This window comes from Tachysurus fulvidraco, chromosome 15 (genome assembly GCF_022655615.1).
Source record: "Tachysurus fulvidraco isolate hzauxx_2018 chromosome 15, HZAU_PFXX_2.0, whole genome shotgun sequence".
In the NCBI taxonomy this organism is placed as follows: domain Eukaryota; kingdom Metazoa; phylum Chordata; class Actinopteri; order Siluriformes; family Bagridae; genus Tachysurus; species Tachysurus fulvidraco.
This window is the reverse complement of record NC_062532.1, coordinates 21,911,536-21,931,798: the sequence shown is the minus strand read 5'-3', so window position 1 is coordinate 21,931,798 and position 20,263 is coordinate 21,911,536. Positions and strand designations below refer to the sequence as shown.

Sequence of the window (20,263 nt, the reverse complement as noted above, 5' to 3'; positions counted from 1 at the left end):
AACACTTACAGACCATCATTTCAACACAACACTCACAGACCATCATTTCAACACAACACTCACAGACCATCAGTCAACACAACACTCACAGACCATCAGTCAACACAACACTCACAGACCATCAGTCAACACAACACTCACAGACCATCAGTCAACACAACACTCACAGACCATCAGTCAACATAACACTCACAGACCATCAGTCAACACAACACTCACAGACCATCATTTCAACACAACACTCACAGACCGTCAGTCAAAACAATACCCACAGATAACACAACACTCACAGACCGTCAGTCAACACAACACTCACAGAACATCATTTAGACACAACACTCACAGACCATCAGTCAACACTAATGTTATACTAATGTAAATACTAAACTGCAAAACACAAAAACTAGACATAGATTATTTTAATATACCTTTAACAGCAACAAAAAGGGGTTCAGTGGTCATGGAGGTAAAGGTACGTGAAGACACTTTAACTTCATAAGTACAGCTGTAGTTTCCCTGATGATCAAAATCTGCTTCAGGAAAAAGGAAGACAGCTGAGTGGTTAAGAGCTGACTGAGTTCTGGTGATGTTGGATCCACTAAACCTTAAGTGGAAGGAACCTCCTGTATACTGAGGTTCAGTGGAGCAGATGATGGAGAAGCCATAGCCCCTGATCATTTCTGGTCTTTCAGGCCCATAGTGGTATGATCCATCAACAGCAATGAAGGAGATATTGGGCTGCTGCAAGTTCACTATAAAACAACAAGCAAGGATTGTCAGAAATTAATATTTTAATATAAAGGTGCTATTGAAAATCAAGAAATTTACAAAAATTGATTGCAGTGAAAACCCCACAGCCTGATCTCTCGGACTGTGTAAATATGTAAAAGACAGAAGGGTTTTATGAATTGCTTATTTTTGATTGTACCAGTTAGCTTGAGATAAATAATATTAGAAACAAACGGTACTTAAATATCCTAACTGAATTCAATGCCTGATTTTCCTGCTTCAAACATCACCATGAAGAGCTGACTGTTCTAAAATATCTTACCACTTGACTGGTGCCAATTTAACAAGATAATAAATGTTATTCACTTCACATATCAATGGTTTTAATGTTTTGGCTGATCGGTGTATAACAGCCCACATCCCCACAGCACTGTTGAACTTCTACAAATTGGCGATTAATATTCTATAACAGCTTTATAGTAAGTCGTTTCCATTTCATCTCATCTCTAATGTGACAAACTACATTTTAGTGATGGAGCTACTGTGTATCTGCTATAACAGATATAGTAACATGATAACAAGAATAAACTTTAACAGATGTTACACATCCATTCAAAATAGATAAAATGTATGATTTGTTTTCCTTTAACTAATAAAAAAAGTGAATAGTTGACAAGTTGTTATAGTATATACAGAATAAAATATTTTGTCATATAATCCTATAAGAGCACTCACCCCTATCTTCAGTTTGTATAATATTTTAACTCTCGTATCTGAATGGAAAAATGACTACATACATTATAATAGCACTGACGACAAAGTCATAATAGAAGAAATTTCTGTACCTGAGCAAGTAACACCAGCATCTTCACCATGGCCACAGTTGTGTGTTCCAAATCCTCTGTGAGAGCACTGTGTGATGGTGCTTTCACTTCCAGAACACTGAACATTATCCAGCCATATTTGACCACTTCCCTTACCAAAGTGGGCACTTTGATGAGCAGTGACAGCTTTACCACATCCAATCTGTCTACACACCACCTCTGCATCATTCAGGTCCCAGTCGTCGTCACACACTGTTCCCCACTGACCAATATGCAGGATCTCCACTCTACCAGAGCAGGAGCCCTTGCCACCAGTGAGTCGTATGTTAGCACCATCTAAAACAAACATCAAAAAGCACATTCATGTTAAATAATCATAATTAATCTTATTACTAAATATAAAATTATAGCATACTGGCATCATTTGCATGTTTGGGTGAGAGGGTGGAGGTGGGCGTTTTACTTTGTTACTGTGTTTGTTTTGGAAGCTTATTTTTTCTGTATGTTTGCTACTGAATGCTTGAATTTCCTCCAGGATCAATAAAGTGTCTGTCTGTCGGTCTGTCTGTTTGTCCTCATAAGAATACAATTCTCTCATTTCTAATCCCTTATCAATAATTTCATGACTTTCACATAATGAATAATAATATAATTTGCATTAGGTCATTAAATGTAACTCAGTATTAACACCTTTTAAATTCAATTCTTTACTATTTTACGAAACCCACCACCTCGTCTCTGTTCACAGGTTGACAAATTCATTTCTAAAGAATATTATTGCCACCCCAAAGAGAGGGAGAGAAGAAAGAAATGGTATGTAAATATACACAATATACACAGATTAACAAAATTAAATAAGAAAGTTAAATACATAAATAAGAATGAAAGACAAATAAATATAAAAGCAAATTAAAAATGTGACAATAATTAGCACCTTATCAATGTTCTCCTGACAGCCTGACTAGTGGACATAACAACAATAATGTCTAGAGTATGAATTAGTGAACATGACTGATCTCCGCAATACAGCGTAATGAACAGATGAGCAGGCAGGAGGCAGATGAACACAACACTCACAGACCACCAGTCAACACAACACTCACAGACCATCAGTCAACACAACACTCACAGACCATCAGTCAACACAACACTTACAGACCATCATTTCAACACAACACTCACAGACCATCAGTCAACACAACACTTACAGACCATCATTTCAACACAACACTCACAGACCATCATTTCAACACAACATTCACAGACCATCAGTCAACACAACACTCACAGACCATCAGTCAACACAACACTCACAGACCATCAGTCAACACAACACTCACAGACCATCAGTCAACACAACACTCACAGACCATCAGTCAACATAACACTCACAGACCATCAGTCAACACAACACTCACAGACCATCATTTCAACACAACACTCACAGACCGTCAGTCAAAACAATACCCACAGATAACACAACACTCACAGACCGTCAGTCAACACAACACTCACAGAACATCATTTAGACACAACACTCACAGACCATCAGTCAACACTAATGTTATACTAATGTAAATACTAAACTGCAAAACACAAAAACTAGACATAGATTATTTTAATATACCTTTAACAGCAACAAAAAGGGGTTCAGTGGTCATGGAGGTAAAGGTACGTGAAGACACTTTAACTTCATAAGTACAGCTGTAGTTTCCCTGATGATCAAAATCTGCTTCAGGAAAAAGGAAGACAGCTGAGTGGTTAACAGCTGACTGAGTTCTGGTGATGTTGGATCCACTAAACCTTAAGTGGAAGGAACCTCCTGTATACTGAGGTTCAGTGGAGCAGATGATGGAGAAGCCATAGCCCCTGATCATTTCTAGTCTTTCAGGCCCATAGTGGTACGATCCATCAACAGCAATGAAGGAGATATTGGGCTGCTGCAAGTTCACTATGAAACAACAAGCAAGGATTGTCAGAAATTAATATTTTAATATAAAGGTGCTATTGAAAATCAAGAAATTTACAAAAATTGATTGCAGTGAAAACCCCACAGCCTGATCTCTCGGACTGTGTAAATATGTAAAAGACAGAAGGGTTTTATGAATTGCTTATTTTTGATTGTACCAGTTAGCTTGAGATAAATAATATTAGAAACAAACGGTACTTAAATATCCTAACTGAATTCAATGCCTGATTTTCCTGCTTCAAACATCACCATGAAGAGCTGACTGTTCTAAAATATCTTACCACTTGACTGGTGCCAATTTAACAAGATAATAAATGTTATTCACTTCACATATCAATGGTTTTAATGTTTTGGCTGATCGGTGTATAACAGCCCACATCCCCACAGCACTGTTGAACTTCTACAAATTGGCGATTAATATTCTATAACAGCTTTATAGTAAGTCGTTTCCATTTCATCTCATCTCTAATGTGACAAACTACATTTTAGTGATGGAGCTACTGTGTATCTGCTATAACAGATATAGTAACATGATAACAAGAATAAACTTTAACAGATGTTACACATCCATTCAAAATAGATAAAATGTATGATTTGTTTTCCTTTAACTAATAAAAAAAGTGAATAGTTGACAAGTTGTTATAGTATATACAGAATAAAATATTTTGTCATATAATCCTAAAAGAGCACTCACCCCTATCTTCAGTTTGTATAATATTTTAACTCTCGTATCTGAATGGAAAAATGACTACATACATTATAATAGCACTGACGACAAAGTCATAATAGAAGAAATTTCTGTACCTGAGCAAGTAACACCAGCATCTTCACCATGGCCACAGTTGTGTGTTCCAAATCCTCTGTGAGAGCACTGTGTGATGGTGCTTTCACTTCCAGAACACTGAACATTATCCAGCCATATTTGACCACTTCCCTGACCAAAGTGGGCACTTTGATGAGCAGTGACAGCTTTACCACATCCAATCTGTCTACAAACCACCTCTGCATCATTCAGGTCCCAGTCGTCGTCACACACTGTTCCCCACTGACCAATATGCAGGATCTCCACTCTACCAGAGCAGGAGCCCTTGCCACCAGTGAGTCGTATGTTAGCACCATCTAAAACAAACATCAAAAAGCACATTCATGTTAAATAATCATAATTAATCTTATTACTAAATATAAAATTATAGCATACTGGCATCATTTGCATGTTTGGGTGAGAGGGTGGAGGTGGGCGTTTTACTTTGTTACTGTGTTTGTTTTGGAAGCTTATTTTTTCTGTATGTTTGCTACTGAATGCTTGAATTTCCTCCAGGATCAATAAAGTGTCTGTCTGTCGGTCTGTCTGTTTGTCCTCATAGGAATACAATTCTCTCATTTCTAATCCCTTATCAATAATTTCATGACTTTCACATAATGAATAATAATATAATTTGCATTAGGTCATTAAATGTAACTCAGTATTAACACCTTTTAAATTCAATTCTTTACTATTTTACGAAACCCACCACCTCGTCTCTGTTCACAGGTTGACAAATTCATTTCTAAAGAATATTATTGCCACCCCAAAGAGAGGGAGAGAAGAAAGAAATGGTATGTAAATATACACAATATACACAGATTAACAAAATTAAATAAGAAAGTTAAATACATAAATAAGAATGAAAGACAAATAAATATAAAAGCAAATTAAAAATGTGAAAATAATTAGCACCTTATCAATGTTCTCCTGACAGCCTGACTAGTGGACATCACCACAGTAATGTCTAGAGTATGAATTAGTGAACATGACTGATCTCCGCAATACAGCGTAATGAGCAGATGAGCAGGCAGGACGCAGATGAACACAACACTCACAGACCATCAGTCAACACAACATTCACAGACCATCAGTCAACACAACATTCACAGACCATCAGTCAACACAACACTCACAGACCATCAGTCAACACAACACTCACAGACCACCAGTCAACACAACACTCACAGACCATCAGTCAACACAACACTTACAGACCATCATTTCAACACAACACTCACAGACCATCATTTCAACACAATATTCACAGACCATCAGTCAACGCAACACTCACAGAAAACACACAACTCACAAACCTTCACAAACAACACATTACACAAAAACCATTACAAACATGACTCGCAGATGCCGTATCAATTATATAAAAATTCACCTTAAAATTATCAGATTAATCAATTCATCAAATGGTTTATATTAATATTTCATGCCTTAAACACACTGACACATACACAAAAAATAGTTGTATGTACTATATATGTTTTTAAATTAATAGCAGCCACACTACACATGAGTAGGTATATGCACAGATTTTCCCAACTTCATTAAATCAGAAATACTTTATTTATCCCTTTTCAAGAAATTATTTGTAAATTAATACGACTTTCTCAACAATATGCTAACAAGCTGAAAATTCAGAACAAACTTAAAGAAGTAAGTGTAACTGGGCAAAGTTCAGTTTATTAAGTTGAGAATCAAAGACATCCTTGATCTTGGGGAAAGGATTCGTTCATGGTGTTTAATTGCCCGAAGAAGAGCACTTTGATTCGGGTGATATGAGACTGCCCTGACTGTGGTTTGCCACTTCCGGCCAAACAGGAAGCTGTTGTGTGGCTATTCTCATAAATGAGCATGAGATGAATTTCATGTTCTTATAAGATTAAGCTGGCTTTCAAGCTGTTGCAAGGTCAAGCATGCTTTAAAGTGATGTCATGACAGGCTTTGCTAATGCTAACTCTAGCTCTAGGAGGTGGAGATTTGTGTACACTTAATTAAGGAGTAAGAAAATAGAAATGTTGCTAAACACACCTACTTTTGTCTAATGTACATTTTATATATCAAGCATCGCGTTAGTTCTGGCAGGCCACGTCGTCAAGCGTGCATCAGCTGTTAATCAGCTGTCCACGACGTGCACCAATCCGGTTACGACATCTGTATTACCCGACCATTTAAATTCCCATTCATAGAGCCGTTCAGTGCTTCGCTGCTGCCACGATCTAAACTCGGTGGCTATTCAGTGTTCAAACCGCAAGCTGTCTCCCTTCATGTTCACGATACGAAACTATAAGCGGTCGTGATTACTACCGGATACCCGAGCTGAAAGGAACGTTTGAATATGCTTTAAACTTACTGTTAATCGATACGGCACGTGTGTTCGCTTTTAATGCCGCGTTCGTTGTAGTGGAAATTTTTACTTTAGAGAAGAACACATGAATCTGTCCTTCTAGGCTTCTGTATTTCCCATGGCTGGTAGTTATTGTGACTAGAGATTTCAGTTGTTTCTTCCTAAAACTGCCTTTAATCAGACCTTTCCCATGAGACCTTTTTTTGTTCCCGTGGGATTAGCTTGGTCAGAAGATGAACAGGCGATGCTTCTAAGCCAATGGTGGATGATGTTTTGGTTTTACATGTCCTGTTTCATTTTATTCCTGTCTATAAAATGCTGGTGTTATCAATAATGGAGGCCTTTCCTCTCTGATTTTACACGTAGAGTGTTGGGTCCTTCTGCAAAGCTGAACACAATAAACCGTGAAAACCTTTATACTCTTGCCCGTGCCTGTTGGCGTAATATTTTTATGCTTTAATTCTCTCGAAACTCAAAACTTCCACAACAGGCTGGCATTGTCGGCAGGATTCCGCGTTTGAGAGTCGACTTCGGGGATTCCCGGGGAGGCTTGCAGCGCTCGAGCCTTGAAGGCTGTTAACTTCACCTCGACCGCAAAATTGGCTATGATCGTGAGAGGACTCGGGAGTTCACCGTGAGCTGCCTCAACGCTGGAATCAAAAGTAATTGGATGTGTGGAAGGTGAGAGAATCTATTTTTATTTGTGTTAAAGAACTCTGCTTAATCTGCTAAAGTTGTAAGGGTTTTATTTTGAAAACCATAGTTGAATTCATTGTTGAATAGTGAATATTGTTGGTTGTCTCTGTGTAGAAAGTGCTGTAAAGACAGGATTTAAACCTGGATCTGTCGACAGGTCAGTGACCTGGATAGGCACCTAGTGCAAGGCCTAAAATACAAAAGTAAAGCATGGCACTAATCTGGGATTAGGTGCTAAAGGTGTCTTGTTTGCGAGGTTTTGAGAAAACCCGCCGCTAAGAGCTCACGAGCTCGGTGTAGACTCTCCGGAGAGCAAAGCAGGTTTGGGGAAAAGAGAAAAGGCCAAAACAACAGATAACACACACACATAGCACAAGGCTTTCTGGTGCAGAGACTGTCAACAATAAACTAAGATAGTCATGGGCAACAGTATTTCTAAGAGCATGCTCAATAAAAACCCAGTGTGTGTCACTGGACCTAATGTGAATTATATGAGAAATAATTATGGTCCTGATTATGTGTCACAATTGCTGCTGGGCAGTTTTAGCTTGAAGCAGTTAGATTTGCTGAAAGGTAACCTGACCCAAATGGAAAGAGATAATGTTGGGAAGAAGAAGAGCAGGGTAGAAATAAACTGGACAGTTTTTCACTTGTGGAAATTAGAGGCTGAAAAAAGGTTTCAAAAAGCACAATGTACTCCAAAGAGAGCATCTATACAATATGTACAGAATACACAAAGTGCAATAAGTAACTCACAAAGTCTCCAGTGTCTTAAGTCTTTTTCAGATGATCCTGACCTGGATGGACCGCCTCCTCGACCACGTCTGGCAGCAGGTGCGTCATGTCGACAGGTTTGCGCGGATCCGGAGCCAGCTCGTGTGGAGCCGAAGGAGTGTCCACTGCCTCCACCGAAGGCAGTTAAGGCTGACCCACCCTCTCCACTGATCGCGGACCGTACATGCCAGAAAGACAAGCAAAAGGAGACTACGGATCTTGAACCTGTCAGAGAAGAGGCTTCGATTCCAGAGGTTAAAGAGCAACTTCAGAGTGTGATTACAATGCCCATGGTGGAAGTAGCAGGGCCGGATGGAGACCCTATGTTAGTACACCGTCCGTGGACACTATAGGACATTGAGCATGCTCATGAGCACCTCCCTGACCCAGAGAAGGGGGGGGGGGGGTTGGTGTGGAGTTGGAACGTTTCTGCAAAGAATTTCGTCCCACCTCTCTTGAACTGAGGCGCCTGCTGGGAAGAAAACTAGCATCTGACATAACGCGGATTAAGTATGAATGGCCGGATGAAAATCTGTGCATGAGACATCCAGATCATGAGAGCGGAAGGAATGCGACGTACTATAACTTCATAACGGAATTACGTGAAGCGTGTTATGAAGCTTTTCCAGTGAAGATGGATATGACAAAGATTGCGCTGTGCAAACAGCAGGACAGCGAGACAGTTGCGCAATATCTTCATCGCCTCACGGAAGTACACAACGCGCACAGCGGCCTTATTGCCCCCGAGAATATGAGTGAGGGGGTAGTGACCGCATACGAGGCGCATTTGAGAAACAGTTTCATGAATGGACTGATTCCGGAAATATCTGACAAGGTGAAAAACCTATGCATCACGTGGGACACTGGAAAGCTGAGCCTTATCGAACAACATGCTCTGCATGCGGAAAAGCTGCTCACGCAAGCCAAGCAAGAGCAGGGAAAAAAGAGAGAAGAACAAACACACAAAGTTCAGCTGACAGTGATGCAAGCCATGACGAGATCTCAGACACAATGGAGAGGGACTTCCACATATCGAGGAAGAGGGCGATATCGAGGAAGGGGGAGAGGAAGAGGAAGAGCCAGAGGCGGAAAAGAAAAAGGGGGAGAGAGTGGATGTTTTGTTTGCGGAGGACAAGATCACTGGGCAAGGGAATGCCCTAAGAGACATGGTGAGGAAACTGCATGACCATCAACATCTCAGGTCGAGGAGGTCAATCCTGAAGGGATGGGTGAGTCAAAATCTTTGATGCTATGCAATGAGGAAATGCTTCAGCTAACTTCTGATTCCGACTTAAATTTTAAGGTTTTGAATGCTATTGATTTTCTTGAAAAGAAATATACTCCACAAGGCACATATGCAAAATACAGTTTAGATGCCTACAAGCACATGCCAGTGCACACATTGAATGTAGAAGGGAAAGACATTTTGTTTTTAGTAGATTCTGGTGCAGGAAACTCTGTGATCAAATTACATGAGTTGAGTGAGATGCCAGAAATGAGTGGTAGATCCCTGAATTCAGTTGGAGCGTCTGGGATTATCGTGAAAGAAAAATTTACAGCACCCTTAAGGTGTGTTGAGAATAACCAACAGTCATTCACATTTTCTTTTCTGCTTTCTGAATGCTGCCCGATTAATTTGATGGGCAGGGATTTGATCTGCAATTTGGGAATAAACCTAATTAGCACCCCAAACGGATTAAAAGTGTGTAAAAGTCAAATAGGTGAATTTCAGGGCGTTAAGTGGGACCCCAGACCTCTGTTGTATGTGTATGAGTGGGGACTCAGCACCTCTTCTATGAATTCAGTGAATCAAGCACTCTTAGATAAGGCCTATGATGTTACTAACCCTACACGCACACAGTACATGAACACACATGAACACGCACTGCACAGCACACACACACAGGGCCTGATATAGTTTATGAACAAGAGTGGTTTGAAATGCAGCCAAAAGCTGATGTGTTGTTACTGACAAAGTTGTATTGGGATAATCACAGATGTACTGCAGAAGTGAATCTTTCTAGTATAAATGTGAAGCCGGGGAAGGCCCATCCGTTCACTATAGAGAATTCACACCCACATGTGTCTTTATCAAAAGGTGAAACAGAGAAATGGGAAGATTTAGGGATGTGGACATTAAAATGTGTGAAAGCTGATGATTGGAAACCCAGTTCAGATTCCACAGTGTTGTACAGTGAGAAAACTAAATCCTATTGCATGCACTTGAATTGGATAGCTTTTGTTGACAGAACAGTTGAGATAATGCCACAGGCAGACACAGATGTACTGAAAACAATGTGGCAGATGACACACATTTCTGGGGAAGATCCCCGATTACAAGCAGTTCCTAGAGAACTTTGGGCAACAGGGAAAAATGATGTAGGTCTGATCAAAAATTGTGCACCGGTGCAGATAACACCTAAATCGGATTACAGACCTTGCAAAACTCAGTACCCCTTAAAGCCAGAGGCTATTAGGGGTATCACACCAGTGTTTAATTCACTGCTTGAAGCTGGAGTGATTGTGCCATGTGAAACCTCCCCAGTGAGAACACCTATTTTTCCAGTGAGAAAACCTAGGCCTCTGGGTGAACCAGAGGAGTGGCGTTTTGTCCAAGATTTGCAAGTAGTGAATGATGCAGTAATTCCAAGAGCTTTGAATCTCTGACGCTGACCCCAGGGTCAGCAATTCTTCAATATATGGACGACTGCATGATTGCAGCGCCATCTAAGGAGCAATGTGAAAAAGACACTATTGCGTTACTTTGTCATCTAGCGGAGGAAGGTCACAAGGCGAGCTTATCAAAGCTGCAGTTTGTAAAACAGCAAGTGAAATTCTTGGGGCATCTGATATCAGAACAAGGCAAAACTATTGAGCAGAACAGAATTGCAGCAATACAAAACATTCCAAAGCCTAACACAAAAAAACAACTGATGTCATTTCTAGGCATGTGCTCTTATTGTAGGACTTTCATACCAAACTATGCAGTCCTCGAAGCACCTTTGAGCGCAATTGCTCATGGGAAAGGCCTACAGGCCCACAGTACACTGACTTGGACACCAGAGGCAGAAAAAGCCTTCGTAGATTTGAAAATGGCTTTACAAACCACCCCAACATTAGGGATTCCAGATCCAAAGAATTGTTTGTACAAACAGTTGATGAAAAAAGTGGTTGTATGACATCAGTGCTATTACAAAATCATGGTGGGAAAATGAGACCAGTGGCCTACTTCTCTGCTAAATTGGATCCGGTAGCAGCAGGCCTGCCAATGTGTTTAAGAGCAGTAGCAGCAGCTGAGAAAGCAGTTCTAGAGATGCTTCTAGAGATATTGTGGGATACAATGAACTAACTCTTTTGGTCCAACATGCAGTGTCACTTCTTCTTCTTGAACAGAAAACAGCACATATGTCTGCGGCACGTTGGCTGAGATATCACACTATTTTGCTTGACATGCCAAATGTGAAAGTAAAACGCTGTACTGTGTTAAACCCTGCAACTCTTCTCCCTACAGAAGCAGATGGAGAACCACACAATTGTGTTGCAGTTGTAAATGAAATTTGCAGTCCTAGGTCTGATTTGCGGGAAACGTCGTTGCAGAATCCAGATCTTGAGTTTTTTGTGGATGGATCAGCCTTCAGTGGATCAGAGATCAGTAAACAGGCCGCAACTGCGTGGGGTATGCAGTAGTAACACAACATGAAACGATTAAAGCAGAATCATTACCAGAGCATCTCTCTGCGCAAGCAGCCGAATTGGTTGCTTTAACAACAGCATGCAGGTTAGCAAGAGACAAAACTGTCACCATTTATACTGACAGTAGATATGCATTTGGGGTAGTACATGATTTTGGTACATTGTGGAAAAACAGAGGTTTCCTGACTTCTTCAGGTAAAGCAATCACGCACAATGGCCTGATTTCTGAACTCCTGGATGCAATCCTGTTGCCAAAATCTATTGCCATATGTAAGTGTGAAGCACACACTGGGCAACATGACCCCATTTCACAGGGCAATGCGCAAGCGGATGCAGCAGCAAAATCAGCTGTGCAGAAACTGATTTTTTCGTCAGAGAACGACGAAACTTTGTGTATGTTGAAAATATGTACTCCCACAGCAGATCTCAAAGATCTTCAATCACAATCTACAGCCCAAGAAAGAGCCACATGGAGGAAAGCAGGAGGTGTGGTAAGAGATGGGGTTTGGTATGGCCCTGATGACAAGCCATGTTTGCCAAAGAAATTGTTTCAATTCTATGCTAAATTGGCGCATGGCCAAGACCATGCGTCAAAAGGGGGGATGTATAACAGTGTCTCCAGATACTGGCACACTAAGGGCTTTGCAAACTATTCCCAGAAGTTTTGTGAGAAATGTATAGTGTGTGCAACAAACAACATTGGCCGAGAGGTTAAAGTCTCCCAGAGCGCCCATCCTCCGCCACAGCGACCATTTGAACACCTTCAGATGGACTTTATTGAACTGACACCCAGTGAAGGCAAAAAATACTGTTTGGTAATAGTGGATATGTTCTCTAAGTGGGTGGAAGCTTTCCCCACTTCCAAACAGGACGCAAGTGTAGTAGCTAAAGCACTCCTGTCTGAAATTATTCCTCGTTGGGGAATCCCTGACAAAATCAGTAGTGACAATGGGACTCCATTTGTAAACCAAGCACTTCGACGGGTGGGAGAGTACTTGGGTATAGATCTCAGACAACACTGTGCGTACCACCCTGCCAGCGGGGGGGCGGGGGGGGGGAGTGGTACGCTAAAGAATAAATTGGCCAAGTGCTGTGATGAAACAGGTCTATCATGGGTAAAGGCCCTTCCCATTGTGTTATTCTACATGAGAACGAGAACTAGAGGGAGAGTGAATTTAAGCCCATTTGAGATACTGTTTGGCAGACCCCCAAATACAGGAATTGAGCCTGGACACACACCCAGATTAACCACAAGCCAATGTGAAGATGAAATGCTGTGTTATTGTGCAAACTTGTCCTCTGTTTTGTCTCAAATCCATAAGCAGGTGAAGGAAGCACTGCCTAAGGTGACGCAAACAGATCTGCACAGTCTCAAACCAGGTGACTGGGTGGTGGTGAAGGATTTCAGGAGGAAAAGCTGGAGAGCCAGGCGGTGGCTGGGACCATTTCAGGTACTTCTGACCACGCAGACTGCGGTGAAGGTTGCAGAGAGAGCAACGTGGATTCACGTTAGCCACTGTAAGCGGGTTCCTGAGCCAGAGGAAAAACCAACACCCGACAGCTGCAAAGAGGAATGAGAAGGGGCATCAGGGCACGCGGTGACGTGCTAGTAACCTCTCCCGTGAGCTCCAACTGACTTTCCATGACGCGTATAGTGTTTGAGTCAGAAGAAAACCCTGATACAACGCAGCAGCCGACACCAAGAAGGAGCAGCGTCATCTGAAGGAGTAACATCGACACACACACACACACACACGAATGTAAACACAAATGTTAATGAAATTAATGAACTGAAAGAGGTAAATGTGACAGACACTTATGACAGCAGATGACTGTACAGCATTACACATTTACGACAGCCAGACTCCCATACAAACACAAATATAAGATCTGACTTCTACAATCGATCAACATTGATGAGTAAAAGCTCCTGTTAAGATGAGGAGCCTTTTTGACTATCACCCAAGAGTTTTAGGGATCATTGGCATCCTTATGATCTGCCTGTTAATTAGAGGGAATGCAGAAAAGACTTCCACCTTTGGTAGAAGTCGCAGAGACGTGCATGAAAACACTTATTGGCAATTTGCCAACTACACTGCCAAAATGATCACAAATGAGTCTTGTTATGTGTGTATGATTCTCCCCACAGCTGCGAGTAAACACACAATGATCCCCATGAAAAGTAATGGTAGTGAAGTGAAAGCCATAGCCCAATACTGTAGAAATTCTTACTGCATGTGGAAGCAGGATGCTTATAGAGTCCAGAATGGCACACATTTGAGTCTGGTGATAAATTCACCGGCCTCCCTGTGGTGTGAAGCTGGAGGTCCTGGGAGGACTGATTTAACTGGTACCACCATATGTCTACAGACTCTAATGCGTGCGACAAAACGAACATTCAAGGTAAATCAAACAAGAGTTAACACATTTGTTGCACAGCCTCCTCCTAAATTGAACTACACACACTGTTTTGTAGGTACAGGAAACATACCGTTAGGTAATATCGCCAGCCGTAGGTGCACTCATTTATATTACCCATATTCTGATGACGGAACCTGCCCACAGGCAGAGTGTTCCCTCATTCATCCATCTGACACCGGCACATTACTCAGGGCTGACGACTGGTACTGGGTCTGTGGTAAAAACGTGTATCTAGCCCTACCCCGTAACTGGGGAGGAGTATGTCCTTTAGCAAGGTTTAGGTATCCAGGTGTGGTCATAGCTCACTCACACTCACCAATAAAGCGACCCAAGAGAGAGGTGTCTGATAATGATTTTCCTATGCCAGAACATAGACTGAAACCTAAACTGAGTAAATTCTTTGATATCTTCCCACAGTATGAGATGACTCAGGTTTGGAATCAACTAGAAGTCACACATTTTCGACTTGCCACTTATATTAACTCCACTAATCGGGCAACTGAAGGCATTAAACAGGAACTCGCGGCCCTTAGATTGACTGCTACACAAAATAGAATGGCCTTAGATATTCTATTAGCTAAAGAGGGAGGTGTATGTGCCCTGATTGGAGATCAATGTTGCACCTTCATTCCCTCGAACGATGACGACCATGGGTCTATCTCAGATGCACTGCATGATATGCACAAAGTAGCAAACCAAATGAAACGAGATGAACACGGAGATAATAGTTGGGGACTTTGGTATACACTGTTCGGACAGTGGACTCCCTATCATCAATGATAATCCCAGTGATTGTGGTATTAATCTTATTATGTTTGTTTGGCCCTTGCATATACAAATGCATTCATTACATCATAATGTCCAATCTAACGACCAAACAACTTGTGAAACTAGACGATATTGATGATGACCCTGAATGGAGTCCTCCGTTCAGCGATGACTATTTCACTGAATTTGCCCAGACTGATCCAGAAACAGACAAAGGTGAATACGGACAGTAGAGACTGTGACTTGTAGTGAAGTTACGACTTGATTAATGCTTAATGCTTTGCCTTTAACTGCATATTTTTTATATATACGGGTCCTTCCCCACAAAAACAGCATATTATCCACTAAAGATCATGTATTTTATGAAGCATTCATGTGAACCCTACAGGGGTAATGATGCGCTGATGTGAGATTTTACATGATTAGCTTAAGATTTAAGTGATTATATTCTAGCTGATTAACAATGTTGTAGATTAAGTAGTTGATTAACAATACTGGTATCGATCGATCATTTAGAGTTTCTATTTTGTTACAGATTAAGGATTAGTAAAATTTTGTGTATTGTCCCAGGGACAAAAGGGGGGAATTGTAGTGGAAATTTTTACTTTAGAGAAGAACACATGAATCTGTCCTTCTAGGTTTCTGTATTTCCCATGGCTGGTAGTTATTGTGAGTAGAGATTTCAGTTGTTTCTTCCTAAAACTGCCTTTAATCAGACCTTTCCCATGAGACCTGTTTTTGTTCCCGTGGGATTAGCTTGGTCAGAAGATGAGCAGGCGATGCTTCTAAGCCAATGGTGGATGATGTTTTGGTTTTACATGTCCTGTTTCATTTTATTCCTGTCTATAAAATGCTGGTGTTATCAATAATGGAGGCCTTTCCTCTCTGATTTTACACGTAGAGTGTTGGGTCCTTCTGCAAAGCTGAACACAATAAACCGTGAAAACCTTTATACTCTTGCCCGTGCCTGTTGTGATATTTTTATGCTTTAATTCTCTCGAACCTCAAAACTTCCACAACAGGCAATTGTAGTGGAAATTTTTACTTTAGAGAAGAACACATGAATCTGTCCTTCTAGGCTTCTGTATTTCCCATGGCTGGTAGTAGTAGTAACATGATAACAAGAATAAACTTTAACAGATGTTACACATCCATTCAAAATAGATAAAATGTATGATTTGTTTTCCTTTAACTAATAAAAAAAGTGAATAGTTGACAAGTTGTTATAGTATATACAGAATAAAATATTTTGTCATTTAATCCTATAAGAGCACTCACCCCTATCTTCAGTTTGTATAATATTTTAACTCTCGTATCTGAATGGAAAAATGACTACATACATTATAATAGCACTGACGACAAAGTCATAATAGAAGAAATTTCTGTACCTGAGCAAGTAACACCAGCATCTTCACCATGGCCACAGTTGTGTGTTCCAAATCCTCTGTGAGAGCACTGTGTGATGGTGCTTTCACTTCCAGAACACTGAACATTATCCAGCCATATTTGACCACTTCCCTTACCAAAGTGGGCACTTTGATGAGCAGTGACAGCTTTACCACATCCAATCTGTCTACACACCACCTCTGCATCATTCAGGTCCCAGTCGTCGTCACACACTGTTCCCCACTGACCAATATGCAGGATCTCCACTCTACCAGAGCAGGAGTCCTTGCCACCAGTGAGTCGTATGTTAGCACCATCTAAAACAAACATCAAAAAGCACATTCATGTTAAATAATCATAATTAATCTTATTACTAAATATAAAATTATAGCATACTGGCATCATTTGCATGTTTGGGTGAGAGGGTGGAGGTGGGCGTTTTACTTTGTTACTGTGTTTGTTTTGGAAGCTTATTTTTTCTGTATGTTTGTTACTGAATGCTTGAATTTCCTCCAGGATCAATAAAATGTCTGTTTGTCTGTCTGTCTGTCTGTCTGTTTGTCCTCATAGGAATACAATTCTCTCATTTCTAATCCCTTATCAATAAAGATTTCATGACTTTCACATAATGAATAATAATATAATTTGCATTAGGTCATTAAATGTAACTCAGTATTAACACCTTTTAAATTCAATTCTTTACTATTTTACAAAACCCACCACCTCGTCTCTGTTCACAGGTTGACAAATTCATTTCTAAAGAATATTATTGCCACCCCAAAGAGAGGGAGAGAAGAAAGAAATGGTATGTAAATATACACAATATACACAGATTAACAAAATTAAATAAGAAGTTAAATACATAAATAAGAATGAAAGACAAATAAATATAAAAGCAAATTAAAAATGTGATAATAATTAGCACCTTATCAATGTTCTCCTGACAGCCTGACTAGTGGACATAACAACAATAATGTCTAGAGTATGAATTAGTGAACATGACTGATCTCCGCAATACAGCGTAATGAACAGATGAGCAGGCAGGAGGCAGATGAACACAACACTCACAGACCATCAGTCAACACAACACTCACAGACCATCAGTCAACACAACACTCACAGACCATCAGTCAACACAACACTCACAGACCATCAGTCAACACAACACTCACAGACCATCAGTCAACAGAATACTCACAGACAATCAGTCAACGCAACACTCACAGAAAACACACAACTCACAAACCTTCACAAACAACACATTACACAAAAACCATTACAAACATGACTCGCAGATGGCGTATCAATTATATAAAAATTCACCTTAAAATTATCAGATTAATCAATTCATCAAATGGTTTATATTAATATTTCATGCCTTAAACACACTGACACATACACAAAAAATAGTTGTATGTACTATATATGTTTTTAAATTAATAGCAGCCACACTACACATGAGTAGGTATATGCACAGATTTTCCCAACTTCATTAAATCAGAAATACTTTATTTATCCCTTTTCAAGAAATTATTTGTTAATTAATATGACTTTCTCAACAATATGCTAACAAGCTGAAAATTCAGAACAAACTTAAAGAAGTAAGTGTAACTGGGAAAAGTTGAGTTTATTAAGTTGAGAATCAAAGACATCCTTGATCTTGGGGAAAGGATTCGTTCATGGTGCTTAATTGCCCGAAGAAGAGCACTTTGATTCAGGTGATATGAGACTGCCCTGACTGTGGTTTGCCACTTCCGGCCAAACAGGAAGCTGTTGTGTGGCTATTCTCATAAATGAGCATGAGATGAATTTCATGTTCTTATAAGTTTAAGCTGGCTTTCAAGCTGTTGCAAGGTCAAGTATGCTTTAAAGTGATGTCATGACAGGCTTTGCTAATGCTAACTCTAGCTCTAGGAGGTGGAAATTTGTGAAATTAATTAAGGAGTAAGAAATAGAAATGTTGCTTAACACACCTACTTTTGTCTAATGTACATTTTATATATCAAGCATCGCGTTAGTTCTGGCAGGCCACGTCGTCAAGCGTGCATCAGCTGTTAATCAGCTGTCCACGACGCGCACCAATCCGGTTACGACATCCGTATTACCCGACCATTTAAATTCCCATTCATAGAGCCGTTCAGTGCTTCGCGGCTGCCGCGATCTAAACTCGGTGGCTATTCAGTGTTCAAACCGCAAGCTGTCTACCTTCATGTTCACGATACGAAACTATAAGCGGTCGTGATTACTACTGGATACCCGAGCTGAAAGGAACGTTTGAATATGCTTTAAACTTATTGTTAATCAATACGGCACGTGTGTTCGCTTTTAATGCCGCGTTCGTTTAGCTGGAAGCGACCTTATGGCTGGTGTGTTTTCCAGTCTGTTATGCCATGCCGCGTCATGCTACGCTTCGCGTGCTACGCTACGTTAGGCCACATGCTAGGCCACGCTATGTCATGCTAGGCTAGTGTTTAGCTACGTCATGCCATGTATGCTTCGCCATGTTAAGCTATGTTTTGAACGCTATGTTACGTTTTGCTAGGTAATGCTATGCCTTGATACGCCTCGCTATGCTAGGTTATGCTATGCTACGCCATGTCCTATCATGTTACGCCAGGTTAAGTTACGCCTTGCTAGGCCATGTTATGTCACTCTAGGTCATGCTACGCCTTGCTAGGCTATGTTACACCACGTCATGTTAGGCTATGTTATGCCAGATTACGTCATTCCTCTCCGCAATTCTGTTTTATGCTTCGGTTTATATGCTACCCAGCTCATTAAAACAGTCGAAAAGTGGCATGGATGGGCAAAGCCGACATCGCAGAAGGAGCGTCAGGAGACAGAGCAGAGAAACAAACCTACCACCATCGACAGACCTCTGTGGAGCGAGTGAGCAGCTTTAAGTTCTCCTGTTAACGTCAGCGAGGATCTCACCTGGACCTACACACAGACACAGCGCCGAAGAAGGCACTAAACTTCTCTTCTTCCCAAGTTCTTCCCCAGCATCCCCAGAACATTTTACACCTGCACTATAAAGAGCATCCTGATGGGCTGCACCACTGTCTGGTTCAGAAACAGCACACTGGCAACCATAAAGTTCTGGAAGGGTTGCACGTACCGCCAGCCACATTGTCGGAGGTGAGCTTCCCTCCCTCCAGGACATCTGCACCAGGCGGCGTATAAGGAAAGCCCGGAGGATCATCGTGACTCCAGCCACCCGTCCCACCCATCCGTCCTTCTCTCTACTCCCTCAGGAAGATGTCTCCGTAGCATCCGATCCCGCACTAGCCAACAGGAGGGATAGCTTTTCAACTTACTACAGCAACATGCTCGCTGCAAATATGCTGCCATCCGCTCAGCTCAGGGGAAGCTTCCCCTGCTGCACTAGTTGAGTGGATATACTACATGCTCGTTGCAAATATGCCGCCATCTGCTCAGCTCAGGGGAAGCTTCCCCTGCTGCACTAGCTGAGTGGATATACTACATGCTCGTTGCAAATATGCCACCATCCGCTCAGCTCAGGGGAAGCTTCCCCTGCTGCACTAGCTGAGTGGATAGACTACATGCTCGTTGCAAATATGCCGCCATCCTCTCAGCTCAGGGGAAGCTTCCCATGCTGCACTAGCTGAGTGGATATACTACATGCTCGTTGCAAATATGCGCCATCTGCTCAGCTCAGGGGAAGCTTCCCCTGCTGCACTAGCTGAGTGGATATACTACATGCTCGTTGCAAATATGCCGCCATCCGCTCAGCTCAGGGGAAGCTTCCCCTGCTGCACTAGCTGAGTGGATATACTACATGCTTATCGCTAGCTTAGCCTATGCACAACATGCCGTCG

At 41.2% G+C, this 20,263-nt stretch overlaps 1 protein-coding gene across 5 annotated transcripts in view; it reads right to left on the bottom strand.

The window, feature by feature from the left end:
- The window catches only part of LOC113663930, a 201,367-nt gene that overhangs the window by 159,961 nt on the left and 21,143 nt on the right, over nt 1–20,263 (bottom strand). For all 5 annotated transcript variants that reach the window (XM_047800914.1, XM_047800915.1, XM_047800916.1 and 2 more), the window contains exons 7-9: nt 3,181–3,504; nt 1,575–1,889; nt 429–752 (exon numbers count right to left, since the gene is read on the bottom strand). In XM_047800914.1, coding sequence (XP_047656870.1) covers nt 429–752; nt 1,575–1,889; nt 3,181–3,504 — 963 coding nt within the window. The remainder of the gene's footprint in view (nt 1–428; nt 753–1,574; nt 1,890–3,180; nt 3,505–20,263) is intronic.